Consider the following 14,324-nt stretch of genomic DNA (forward strand, 5'->3'; position numbering starts at 1 on the left):
ATCGTACTGGCTACTTGATAAGATTGTTAGGTCACCTAATTTAAGCGTACAGACAAAATTTGGTTCAATTCCAACCAGTGGAAGCGGAGATATTGCCGTCGAAAAATTTGGATTATGAATAAAATACTATTTACGGTGACCAATTCTTTAATTATTTATTATAGTGGTGCCCACCGCAGATACTATTTTATTGTAATCCAAATTTTTCGACGGCAATAACTCCGCTTCCACTGGTTGGAATTGAACCAAATTTGGTGAACATCGTTTCTATAGACAACCGAACACTTTCACGGGGTGAACAGAAAATCTTCAAATTTTTGTTATTTATACTTTTATATAATAAATCGAAACTTTCTTCTCCTGTAGCAATGCGGCTACCGGCTGGAGTTGAGCCAAATTTGGTGTGTAGGCTTAAATTAGGTAACCTAACAATTTTATCAATTAGTCAGTATACGATTTGAGATAAAAGGTGATTTTTTTTATACCCCTAATGTCCATTACCCTGGATGTCATAGCTATAAAGGAGGATGGATTTACAAAAAGGATGAAATTTAGGCGTCCTCGGAGAACATTTTCGATTTGCTGAAAAAAGAGGACATATGGTAACCATATCATTGACAATTGTACGGTACATAACTGCAGTCATGCCTACGTCAGATGTGTGAGATTACGTGCGCCACATAGCCTATCCGCTGATCCTGTAGTTTGAAGCAGAACTCTTCAAGATTGTCAATGTGATCCATCCATGTTAAACAACCGGTGCAGCAGCATGAGTTTTCTTCTCTCTAAGAGGTAGGTAACCGACGTGGATTGAATTCAACAAACTCGAAATTTATCACAAATTAACGAGAATAACTATTCCAAATCGTAACTCGCGTAGCGAGGCCGCTACATTTCTAAGCTTCGAATTGGATAAATCCTATCAGCACGCCAAAATCTACTTTATGCACAGGGCAGACGTGTGTCGCCCTTTAGCAATTCGGTCCAATGCGCCACTCTCCTTTTCATAAACGGTATATGAACTGTGTCATGCACAATGAACTGGGTAGAATTCTTGTATAGATACCGAGGGTGAAAAGTATTTTGAGGTATGTAGTATTTTGTATGGATTGTGATAAACATGTTTCAATAGGGCAGTACATGGTTCCGTAATTGTAAGTAATATCCAGACCGACATGGCGTACCATGCAGTCAGTTTTTTTTTATTCGTGAGTCCCACAAACTTTATGCACAGTAACCGTGTCTCATACCGGGATTCAAAATAATGGCGAATCCACGAAATAAAATACTAATGGTATCAATATCTTAACATATATTTCGGATTGACAGTAAATCTAATTTTTTCCCCTTTTATATGGCCTTCCTATTTTCAAACTCTGCTTTTATCTCATTGAAATAGTTCCTTCATTGTTTAAAGTTCACCACGGCGTCAATCATAACATATTATGTCCATTTTCCATTAACGCACGGTGTTTTCATGCGAAAACGGTACAATTCTGTATATCATGTAAAAGGCGAGATTTATATGTCACAGCAATTTTGTCCTTCAAGAGTTCCTGCGTTCGGTTCGGTTTGGTTTATGAGCAATTTTTATCAGTTCAGTACACCACAAAAATTGCGATGAAAAGATAGGAAGGTGTCGATGAAACGACTTGGAGTAGTCTTTGGAATCACACCTTGGCCTAGGCGATGTTACGCAGCCAGTAATGGCGAAGCAGTGAACCTACAGCTAAAAGATATTTGTTTTTGACCAATAAATGGTTAGAACATGTGGTGACCCATACAGAAAAGTGTCAACGATAACGAAAAGGAGATGTCTGTTAACGGGTCTAGAAGTAGACTGCACGCACCGTTACGCGAAGTGACCAAGCAACGTACGCGTGTAAGGATTGCATGGTGATGTTTTCGCTATAGTTCCAAATAGCCCGCGCAATATTGAAGTTAGTTTAGCACGGTCAATGGTCATGGTCAAGCGACCAATTTTACGGGGCGAATCCAACGTATACAACAAAGTACGGTAGGCGCTCAGTTGGGAACCACCAGAGGCTAGTTGCTAGATGCAAGAGTACATTGTAAGTATATGAAACAAGATTGGAGTCACCGTATGCCAGGACAGAACTAAAGACGGAGTGCGGTATCTGTATCTATTGTCAAAACATTGGGTGGCAAATTCCCTTAGCATTTTGTGACAGTTTTTAGTTTGCAATACTCAGCTATATACATACGCGTATTATATCTTTCCGAGACATACGGAATGACTGTAAAATATTATATATCTATACTCCTGTTTCTATTCGGATTACTACCGAAAGCGGCTCCTCACGACAACCGTAAGTATTTACATGCTCTGTATATTGTACATTGCAATGCCGATGTTCACATTCCTAGGCGATTTTTAGTGGGTTAATGGTACCCTGACAATATTAATATTTGGATTTGCGGAATCAGTACGATAATAACATTAGATTGATACCCGCTATTAAAATTATAAGATCAGGCCGGCAATAAGTAGCAACACAGCAACCTGCGACTGACATACGAGTTAAGCTACATGGTTGCGGCGGCTGACTTATATTTCAGATACTTTATTAGCGTGTGTGATTCTTTGTTTCATGATCCATCAGTAAGAAGCAATTACGTCATTTTATTTGAATGGTTGAATACTTCTACGGGGCTCAAGAATATCGGGGTTAATAAACGCACCTGGATTCTATATGAATACACGGGGAACGGGCACATGTCCATGGCGTATCAACTTTGTTCGTGATCACCCGAAGGCTTCTCTCCTCATCGGAAAACAAATGGGGTCGCATATAAATGCAGGTTTCAATTTCCAGCCCGCCGACCACTGCACTATACATGACATCCAAATAAAATGACTTGTGAAAATTTTGGGCCAGATTGTTTTCCGTTAATTTGGCAAACACATAGGGAGTTAGGTATAGACAACTTTTGACATAATGTTTTTATGGAGACCGAAATTGATTGCACGGTATCGAACGAATTGGAAACACAAATTTAACGGCTTTGACGCCAGTATAGCCCCACGAAGTCCCCGAAATAGCCAAGATTAGGCCAGACCTGTTCTGTAACTTTCTAAAAATTCGCAGCGAAAATCTGCCTGCGTGAATCATGTTTTGCAATATTCGATTTAACAATAACTTAACAATGTACCCCATGATGTGTCTCAACAGCTTGTGATGGAACAGAAGTCGTCGTCAACGGATCAAGTGGATCGATCTCATCCCCAAATTACCCGGACCTCTACGAAAACAACATGTTTTGCAGATGGAGAATAAGTGCTCCGAACAGCACGGTGTGGATACGATGGGCTTTAATATCCTACACGTATAACATGTATATTTATAACATGCACAGTAGGGACGAAATTGAAACCAAACATGGCCTTATGTTGTCGGAACTGTCTCATTACATGACATCAGTCATATCACTACATCCAATCGGGTGTCATAAGAAATAGTTCGAAATTCTTGAATGGATGATGTATTCTGGTCATACGCTCGTTAGACTAGCAATGCGTCTAAGCTGTGTTCCCTCTAATATTTGACAAGTTGGCGCGCACTCACCAACTCACTGCGCGGTCCCTTAGACAACAGTGCGTAACCACTAAAAAAAGTGATCACTTCGGATTTTTTGTGCGTAGCTTAGATTTTCTGTGCGCAGAGACCGTGTCAGCACTGCGCAATTGCGCACGTGCGCAGCTTAGAGGAATCATTGCTTCCAAGCCACAATTTTTTTTTTATTCACCTTCAACTCCATGTCACCGATATTTTGTTTTTAGAGGATAGAGGTGCAGTTCGAATCCTTATTTCAAGTCGAACCAATCAGTGCCACTTCTTGCTATGACTATATTGAGTTCGCGGAAGTAAACAAGGTGCGGTATAAAAGGTGTATCCAAGTATTCAAGACTTGTTCATCTGATATATCGCTTGTCTTTGCATCAATAGGAACTTTGCGGACTTGCGGCGCCCCGGAGCTTCATCACGCCTAGCAATGTGCTTTCAGTATCTTTTTTTGCTGACCCATATGTTCCGATGAGCGGTTTTTCGTTCAATTGGACTGCGATAGGTAGGTATTTTCTGTATGTGTGTATTTGTGTTAGGTCAGGGGTGGCCAACATTTTTGCTATTCACGGCCGCATTTCGAATACTCATTAAGCCTCAATCCGGGGCATAGTCTTTATGAACTGGACTGGACACCGAATACCGATGTTAATATCCATTACCGATGAACTCCGGACTAATCTATATATTTATATTAGCTTAGTATACGCACCGATATCGCGATTGGCCACTGATCATGTTATGACTATGTGCTGGGGTTACTTATGGTCCGGTCAAGCGCGAAAATATTTTCCGATTCACGAATGAATTTCGTCAATAATATTAGTAGTTTCACATATTCCTATCAAGCATTGATTCTTTCTCAGCCCATGTGATGTGATGTGATGTGATGTGATGATGTGATGTGTTTTCGAAAAATTAGGCCAAGTGATAAATGATGCTGATTCGTCAGGTGGGTCAATTGTTATTAGTCCCTTTGTTGCGTGTTGTTTTTTCTTAACCTCCCATCAGGATTGTCGGTTTAGTGGAAAATATTGGAATCGTCCAAACGTACTAGAACAAATTTCTTTCGTGAGTAACACACGATTCCAAGTTGGTGTTTCTACATAGAGCGCATCATTTTCCTCTTTTGTTCACATCTGTATACTATGGAGTGCAGGTTGCAAAGGGTGCTACTGTAGTTCAATTAACGGACTCGAAAAGGATACTGTTATTATTTTCAGTCGACACGCGAGATGGTTTGAATACAATATGTTCTACCAATAATAAAATGGCGTTTTAGATGCATCACTGTTTCCGGAACCAGTAACTACTTATATCCACGGCGATTTTGGTCGAATTACCTCTCCCAACTACCCTAACGAATACGGCGATCTTCTGAAATATACTTGGATCGTTAACGGATCATCCGGAAAGGTATTTGGTCTCGTACATTTGCAATGAAAAGGTGGCTAAATGATGACTTCGTGACTTTATTTCACAATACAGAGTATGCTGGTGGAATTCAACCCGCTTTTCGACATGCAAGAAAATCCGGGATGTGTGAATGACTACCTCGTTATCTCCGAAGGCTTGTCACCACCGAGCTCAAGGGTAATGCCGCATGCTTGATTGAATGATTGCTTGATTTTAAAAGCTCTTCCCTATTAGGATTATCAAGTCGTCATTTGCGGGTATACTCAATCGAAGATATTTTTCTCTGACGACATCTACATTGTATTCTTAACTGACTCGTCTATCGGTGGTTCTGGATTTTCATTGAACCACTCTGTAGTTGGTAAGACGACATTTTCATTTTTGAGACTCGGGCGTCTTTGAAACGATGTACACAAGGCATGGCGCAATTCTATTTTTCTATAAATATAAAATGGAAATAATACAGATAGGGTTGCATTTAAAACAAATGGTGTTTTAAAACACTTCGCTTAAAACATGTTTTATATTTAAACAGTGTTTTAAACAAAGGCTTTAAAAAAATTGTGTTTTTTAAGTTGTAAAATTACGCCATAATTGTGTAAATACTCTCCGAAATACATGTTTTATGAGCCTACGGACAAATAGCACCCGATATAGTCGACTTATATCGATATGGGATGGTTGGAACCCTCAAAATAGTCGGTTCAACGGCAATATAGTACCTATATTTCGTAAAAGGATCTATATTTACCCTATATTTTCAACTGTATGGCAATCCACTATGAGGTCACAACTGAATATTCCTGACGCCATGGCGTAAAAAAAAAACACTAAAAAATAATAATGAATTTTTTTTAAACATGGGTCTTGTTTTAAACATGCTTGTTTTAAATTGATTTCTGTTTTAAATGCAACCCTGCCTACACTACCTATTCTAAAACGTACCATACCTAGCGGTTAATTTCCATGAACCACACGATCTGATATCATAAATTCATGTCAAAGATATACTCAGTATATGGTATCCAGGCTAGACAGCTAGTGCCTAAATTGCGAAAGTATTCATAATAACGATTGTCATACTATAAAAGCATTTAAATTAGCTAGCACTTCCAAATTGCGAATAATTAAAAATAAGTTAGGGTTAGCTTCGCTTTGGGAGATAAGTATAACGTGCCAAAAATAAGTAGATTGTTATGAAGATTTTTAATATAAATATTAACAGGCATTGAAAGAGGCTTGAATGAAGCGACACAACAACTGGTTTGCTTCTGGTATATTCATGGTGTTTGTCAACTATACAATGGTCATTTGCACTCGCCTTAAAGTCTGCATTTGGATTCCTTATCTGCCAGCTTGTAGCAATAACCACTTAGGCTTTTGAAAGTCAGCGCTTACGCGAATGACATGGCGTAAACCTAGAGTTTACATCGGTCGGACTCGAACCCGCAATCCATTGGTGTTGCAGAGGTGGAATGATTTGTGATTGATTTTGGGTACCGCGGACTAGCTCCAAGAGGTTCATGAAATACCAATGCAAGTCGTGGGATCGAGGCCAAAAAGTCGACTAATTAAATACAGATTTTCGTCCAATCTGTGAGTTGATCAATCCAGGAAGTAGGTAGCCCGCGAAAGTAGGTTAGGCTTTTGTCTAGTAATCAACATATTTTTGAATACGTGAATGAGAGCCTTAACTTGTAGGTATATTATAGCCAACCCTATATGCTGAGTAGGCTATACCATATAACGGAAATCTGTTGTTGATTTCTACACGCATTACGAATTTCCACAAGGTCTAATATATTGGAACACATCCAATACGTGCTTTTCCATTGTTGCAAGTTTCTGAATAGCGAGACTTTTTTAATCGTCCGCGAATTCGGCGCTGAGAGTGTAATTATTTTTGACACCTTTACGTGGCCGAAACACATCAGAATGTAAGGGGTTTGGCGTTGCCAGAGAACGAGACAGCACTAAGTGACATTGCGACTAATCAGATACATAGTATATACACATTAGTGATAGACATTACATTGCGCTTAACGTCACTTTCATAATTTTGACCATCACATGACAGTACACAAGGTTGGTTAGGATACTCATTCAGAAGTTGTTTCGCGTAACCTTCATTCAAAGTCAACCTTTGTATAGCATTTGTAATGGACATGTTCAATGTTCATGTTCCCAACGTCTATTTGTTCAAGAACCGCAATAATCGCAGTAATCTTATTTTTACTGCTGTAGATGCACCTACATGCGATGGTGTAACACAACAAAACGGCTCTTCTGGTCATATTTCCACGCCGTTATACCCGAATAAATACGCACAAGATATGGACTGTGAATGGCACGTGGAAACCCCGGAAAACACGGTAAATTAGAATACAGTAACGCAGATTTAAAGAAACAATTCCACAACGACCAAAATTTTTGTAGATTTTTGTTCCGTGAACATTGTCTTATTCAGGTGATCGCAGTGCGCTTTAATACAAACTTCTCGATTTCGTCCTCCGACTGCTTCGCTGAATATCTCCAAGTATTTGACGGTCCGAACTCGTCCTTCGTACAGGTGAGCTTGCAAACTATAGTTTAACGAACAAATGACCGGAAACGCATCGGGGGGATGGCGACAAAATAAGTACGCCCTGCCGCACGATTGTAAACTCGTCAGACTGAGCGAAACGGAGATGGTTCTGGCTCATTAGTGAAGTTAACTATTTCTGTTTTTGTTGGGGATATCGTAAAGACAGACGCGTATCGGATATTAGTGGATTTTACATCTCTCAATCTAAATCCTGGATTACTTTCTCATTATTGGATCCTAGTCAAGTGAAATTCCTAATTTAGAACACGACCGTATTCCGGTCGGATTTGTCACGTCACAATTCACGATCAGTTGATCTCTATATGAAGTGGTGATGTCCATTGTGCATATGGTTAAAACACGGCCTGAGGACGCCAGGTTGATGCCCAAATCCCAAATACCCCAAATTGCAACCCGTTTTAAGTCCGAAAATCTAGTGAAAATCAATAGCGCTGATTAGTCGTGTAGGTTAGGTATAGGCGGTCAGCTTGAAGCCTGAAACATTCCCCCATGATGAGGCAACACGCGCGATTCCCGTCAGGTGGATCGCCGGAATTTGGAAATTGCCCGCATTCAGAAGTCCAGTGTGAAGTCTATTAGCGCTGTTCTGCATCCATATTTTTCGGCCTAGCAACTCTGCTCTGCTCGCTCTGAAGAATTCATGCACACAGATCAGTTGTCAATATGTCACACATGGTGAATATACGTCGTGTCTTTCAGTTTCAACATAACTTTTGTGGCGACCATGCGCCACGGTCATTTGTCACAACTGAAAATCACCTCTATGTGCGCTTCGTGAGTGCTGACTTTGGCGACGGGAATCTCGGGTTCTCGATAAAATGGGATGCTGAAGGTATAAGGCGATAGGCAAATATTCAAAGACACTCGCATCTGGCACGTTTTTCTTTCTAGTGAAATGCGATTCCAACCAGTTCACGTGCTGGGACGGTACCTGCATCGCGGATTCTCTGAAATGTGACGGCCAAGTAGACTGCCCGGCGGATATTGCGGACGAAGCCTCTTGTAAGTACATTGGCATCTTCGTCTCAGCACAGAAAATCGAATGAAGGCTATAGTGTAAATCTCGAATTATGTAAAACAACCATCATATTTACCATAACTACGACTACCTTGAGCTTACAGGGGTAGAAATCCCGTATAATGCATACCCCAGTTAATTGACAGCTGGACCAACTGCCCTGTATTCGGCGATCTGTAATCGAGCACGAGGTATAGTTACTTCGATTGGTGTAGGGCTTCCGACTGTTACTATACTGGCCATTATCTTGGTTGATGCATCAACATTTAATATTTGATTGAACATGAGCAGATATTGCGTAACTTGCATGAGAGCCAGATATGGAACAATTATTGCAACCAGCGCGCGAGGTATAAAATCAATGTGCATTGTGTGGGTGTCTACTCATTGGAATATTGCAATCTAGCTTCGCATGAGTGGAGACGGAGAAATTGTTGAAATATTGTCATGAAACATGAACTGTGAAAGATATCTACGTACATTTTAGGCTATATCACAGGCCACGCATGCAGAATCTAACATCGTCACTATGTTATAATTCAGAAGTCTCCAATCATATGTTACTATTTTAATAGAAAGCATGCGCAGATAGACAAAATTTGTAAACCTAATATCGTTACAATCATTGATTTAGGCCTTATTGCGGATTCGGAGCAATGCGGCATTTCAGAGATCATGCCGGAATACAAATGGGTAAGATATTTCGATTTTCCGCCATCGCATTAATTTAGACATCTACTTTTTAATTATACATCTAGTCCAACTGTCCAGTGTCGGAAATTCCATGAAGTTGAAGAGTATGTTGTAGGATATATGCAAACACAACACCTCTTTCTCGCCAACTGATCCGCGTAAGCCAGTGTTTCTTAATCGGGGTCCGCGAAGCCTCGAAATAGTTGATAACCTAATTTGTATTTTTTTTTAATTCGGGAAATCACGAGGCAGTTTTGCTTCATTACTAGTAAAGCTCTAGAGCACACATCAACAAAATGGCCATTTGAGATGAAATATCTTATGCGCAGACTCATTTTAATTTCTAAATTGTCAATAGCCTACTGATACAAACATTTTGCTGTTTATAGATGTTTTGTTGGGGATTGTGGAAAAAAGTTGGATGAGAAAGGTCAATTACGGTGAATTCGAAATGTTTACAAAAATCAATTTTTCCTGTGATTTACATAACCATTTTTCTATAATAACTTCAAGATGAGCTGATAAATATAAATAACCAGGCTTGACGTTATATGCTCATTAGAAAAAATAGTTTGTCAATTTTGGTGCCATATTTGTTGCGACGATCATACCCAAATTGGTCGTCGAAAGCGTGACGCGTTGTTATCACATTCGCCGCCACATTTATCAGCGGAAATCGATTTTCGGCATTCGTTCATATCATATCGGAGGCGTGGATTTTCAAGACACGACCACATATTTCAAGAAATGCAGTTGCAGAATTCGCTTTGAAATAATAAAAGGCAACCCAATTTCTTCATGAATAGTATGATCTTTATTTTCAAGAAAAGTCATTTTATTCTGTTTATCACAAGCTTACAGTTATCATTTGCACAAAACAGATGACGATGGCACGATAATCGACCTAAATTTGAACTAAAACGTCGTGGGGGTCAGCGGGGGTCCAAAAGGGGTCCGCGAAGACAAAAAGGTTGAGAACCACTGGTATAAAACGTATAGTGGGCTGTCACTAAGGCTGATCAACACGGAAAGTATACGCGAAGATGCAATGAGTGCGCCATAAACCCAAAAAAAACTTTTTGACGAGAGTGGGGGGTTAGGGGGCGTTTGATGCCTGTTTGTGGCCCTGGGGGCGTTGCGTAAAAAAGTTTGAGAAACCCTGCTTTTAACTGAGCTGAAAACTTTGCGGTCGCGATGTATGGGTTGTGTAGGCCTATGCAGCACAGATCATGTCCATTAGGAGCATACACCTTTGCGATTACGCTGACAAGTTGTCAGGATTGATCCGGCGTTTCTGAATGTTTCGTAGTCGAATGCGAAATTGATCAATGTCGTTCAATTAGCGTTTTGTTTTGATCAGGATGCAGGTGGGAGATTGACGATAGCGCGCCGTTCAGATGTATTTCGCATTCTAGGGTAATAGGCTTGATAATGCTACGAACGGTACAGTACATGCGGATCATCCGTGCTTTGTAAAAGCAAACTGCGGCAGATATGGCTGATGAACAGCAATCCAGTGATTCAGTGCAGTTGCTGAATTCAACGTTCATTTTGCGAGGAAAGCGTTACAACATAGTGAGGAAACGATGGGGCGTCCTTTTTTTAGTAAGCAGCCTGTTATTCCTGGATATGTTCAGTTATACCTTTTTCTCGTTCATCAACGATTTAACCTCGTTCTACTTCCGTGTCGACCCAGCCATGGTGGACTTGCAAGCGACGATGAATCTGGTTGGTAGGGCATTCAGCGTAATGGTGGTCAGCATATTCGGCGAGCTGATGACATTTCGAAATCTGGCAGTTTTGGGAGCCGCTGTGAATACCCTTGCCCCTTTTCTGATCTCAATTGGTGTTGCACTGAAAATGTTTGGATTTGTGATTGGTGGTATGTTCCTCACCGGAAATTCGACTTCAATATTCATGTCACTGATACAATTATGTGCCGGCAATTGGTTTCCTCAGAACGAAAGAGGTAGAGCTAACGCGTTTCCATGGGTATCAAGGAGACTGTCTCATTTAACTACTAACATAATTGCAACAAGAGCAATGGGAGTGTCCTACAATGAAGAGCAACTTCATCAAATTATGGAATCTCGCAACGAAACGAATGTCATCGACAAACAATTTCAAGTCGCGTATGCGTCCGTGTTCGGTTCGATTAGCTCCTTTTCACTTTTGTGCACTGTGCTTTCGCTGATTTATTTATCCGATAAACCCCCACTAGCTGATGTAATCGTACCATCTGACGATAAGAAATCATCATTTAATGAGGATGACCCCATTCTAGGAGAGCCGCGGTCGTCGTTCAACTTGAAAAGAGAACTAGGCGAAATCAAAAATCTACTTGGGCATTCACCATTCCTTATGATCACTTGCGTGTATACTTTCGCGATGGTTGAGAGGCCTTTAGGGACCGTTCTAATATCATCCTTCATGTTGAAGGAATTCCCAAAGTTGAACGATCAGTTCGTCGGCATAATGGTCAGTATTGGAATCGTGCTAGCTACAATATGCTCTGGGATAGCGGGAATAATCCTGGATAAATTCACGAGGCCAAGATTGACATTTCTTTGCTTTGCCGCAGTAGGTGCTATCTCCCTTGTCTTATTTTCGCTCTGTTTCTATGTTCATTACGTTGTCGGTGTTTGCGCTGCTTTTCTATCACTGTGGTCTACCAGAGATGGTGTTCTTGTCTGCTGCACGCACCGTTTAACTGGTATCACTGCGAGCTTGTCTAGCTCTACCCGTGTCAAGGCCTATGCTATACCCCTAGCAGCGATAGCAATGGCAACAACATTTAGTATATTTTTGATGAGGATTTTGATGCAAAGGTTCAGCTCTGCAGTAGCAGCGTCGTTTCCGCTGCCCTTTCTGATTATTGCTATGTTATATTTTACATTTTTCGTTGGCCGTATCTTCGTGACGCTAGATGAATTGAACATTACACATTGCAAACGAAACAGTATTCCAGTGGGGATAAAAACGTATCAGACTTGCATTTATGCAATTGTTGTCGTTAGAGTTCATGTAGTATGTTGACCTGTCGCCTAATTATTCATATTACTTCCTAAGATATAGTATTGAACGTAATGTAAATATAGGTATTACCACAAACTCTCCCAGTTCCACCCGCGTGAGGGCCTGCCGCTTTACCTCTAGCACAGTGGTTCTCAACCGGGGGTCCTCGAACCACTAGGGGTCCGCGCAGCATTTTACGGGGTCCACAAAACCCCCAACTATGCAAAATGGCTGATAACTTATAGTTTGTATTTCTGAGAAATCACGAAGCACTTTCCTGTCATAACTGCTAAAACTCGCATAAACGGAATGGCCGTCTCAGATGAAATATTCTACCGCGCAAACTCGTTATAATTGCCAAATCCTCAATAACCTACAGTTAGAGATGTTTTGTTCAAGTTTCAGAAAATGATTGTTTGCAAAAGCCATTTTCTCCTGTAATATGCATAACCGCTATTCCAGAATAAATTCAAGATGAGCTTCTAACTTTGAACTAAAACAAGGGGCGGGGTCCGTGACGGCCTAAAAGGAGTCCACGAACACGAAAAGGTTGAGAACCACAGGAGTTAGCGGTGTCTTACAAAAGCCCTGAACTGGGTCGTGCTACAACCTACAGGTCGGCAGTTACGGAATCACCATGAAGAATATCGGCCTGGTGTAAATGACCATTGCAGCCGTAAAACACCAACAACAACAACCTTGTAGCCTATATGTATAGTCAGTCAGCATCTGCCAATCATCTACCCGTCACGCTGTGCACATAAACACCTATTTGAACTCAGCGCGGAAGTCTCTTTCATAGCCTCGTGAAAGCCACTGCATTGTATTATCGGGTTATATTTAACTTATAGTCGAATCGCGATTCGCTTACCCTACATCCGAAAGAATTTCCTGTTAGTTGGGTGGATTGACAGAGATTATTCACGGTGACATTGCCGATTTACTCTGCGAATGAATGCCCGTGAAGAGGCGGGCATCGATATCAATTCTGTATTGAAATAAAATTACCGATCACGATCGCCTGGTCACCTGTCAAGTGGTTATGGAGTTTTATGCCAACAAAATCGGAACATCGATGTAAAATAAGATCAACTGTATGCATTCGACAGTGGGAATTCGTCGAGATTTGGCAACGATTGGTTATTGATAAATGAGGTATAGCGAAGGATTAGGCAGTGCACATTGGTACCATTATAAGTGATTTGTGTATTACTGCAGGTATCAACCAGTGATACTACTGACAAAATATAAAAATGGTAAGGGTTGCTTTTGCAGATTTCCCCTCAACGTGGCGGTCGAGTCCAATCAACGGTACTTCTGGTACAAAATCTGGCTTTCCCAGCCACACGGAGGTAGAAAAACTGTAAATCATTTAAATACACCTTTACGCATGGCGCCACATGTCAAGGTGCTTAGTTCCCCCGTGTAAATGTACACCCGACATCTTCTCTGATCGCTAACAAGGGTTATAGGTGTGGTCAAGTTGAAGCAATAGTGATTGTGTAGGATTCAGTGTCGGGATAACTCGAGTCATGACTTGACTCGAGTCACTTTGCTAAAATGACGTGACTTGACTTGACTTGACTCGGCGTATCAGAAATGTGGTCTGACTCGTGACTCGGAGCAAAATTCACGAGTCAATTTCAAGTCATCAATTAATCGGTGTCGATGTAAATCACCGTATCTTGCAGATGTTCGGATTGTTCGCGAAACGCTGGTGTAACCCGTGAGAGCGACCAATCATTCAATAATCGTGCGTTTTACTGAGCCTCAATTGTTCTCTCACAAATAATTTGACCACAAAGGAAGTGATCGAAGTTTACAGCTTACGTTGTCGTAAACTAGTAGTAAAGTAATATAATAGAAAATTATCTACCTTAACCAAACCTCTTGTTTTATTGATTTTGAATTCGAATATAGTTTATATACTCCTCAACCATTGGCGCAGGCTCGAACTGTATCACATCAATATGAAAATGGGTAAAGGGTATAA

At 40.7% G+C, this 14,324-nt stretch overlaps 2 protein-coding genes across 4 annotated transcripts in view; both read left to right on the plus strand.

Annotated features, from left to right (window-relative positions):
- LOC145450189 (transmembrane protease serine 9-like) overlaps positions 1-14,324 on the plus strand; it is a 163,824-nt gene that overhangs the window by 44,590 nt on the left and 104,910 nt on the right. The gene's annotated exons all lie outside the window — the stretch shown is intronic.
- Positions 2,823-14,324, plus strand: part of LOC145449927 (uncharacterized) — a 32,324-nt gene continuing 20,822 nt past the window's right edge. The window contains exons 1-11 of the mRNA XM_080328365.1: positions 2,823-3,316; positions 3,803-3,895; positions 3,969-4,089; positions 4,867-5,000; positions 5,073-5,177; positions 5,235-5,361; positions 7,349-7,569; positions 8,305-8,437; positions 8,497-8,607; positions 9,258-9,342; positions 10,954-11,778. Of these exons, the coding sequence (XP_080184491.1) occupies positions 3,278-3,316; positions 3,803-3,895; positions 3,969-4,089; positions 4,867-5,000; positions 5,073-5,177; positions 5,235-5,361; positions 7,349-7,569; positions 8,305-8,437; positions 8,497-8,607; positions 9,258-9,342; positions 10,954-11,778 (1,994 nt within the window). The 5' untranslated portion in view covers positions 2,823-3,277. The remainder of the gene's footprint in view (positions 3,317-3,802; positions 3,896-3,968; positions 4,090-4,866; positions 5,001-5,072; positions 5,178-5,234; positions 5,362-7,348; positions 7,570-8,304; positions 8,438-8,496; positions 8,608-9,257; positions 9,343-10,953; positions 11,779-14,324) is intronic.

Source organism: Botryllus schlosseri, chromosome 11 (genome assembly GCF_051294905.1).
Source record: "Botryllus schlosseri isolate E-star chromosome 11, Bs_hap1, whole genome shotgun sequence".
In the NCBI taxonomy this organism is placed as follows: domain Eukaryota; kingdom Metazoa; phylum Chordata; class Ascidiacea; order Stolidobranchia; family Styelidae; genus Botryllus; species Botryllus schlosseri.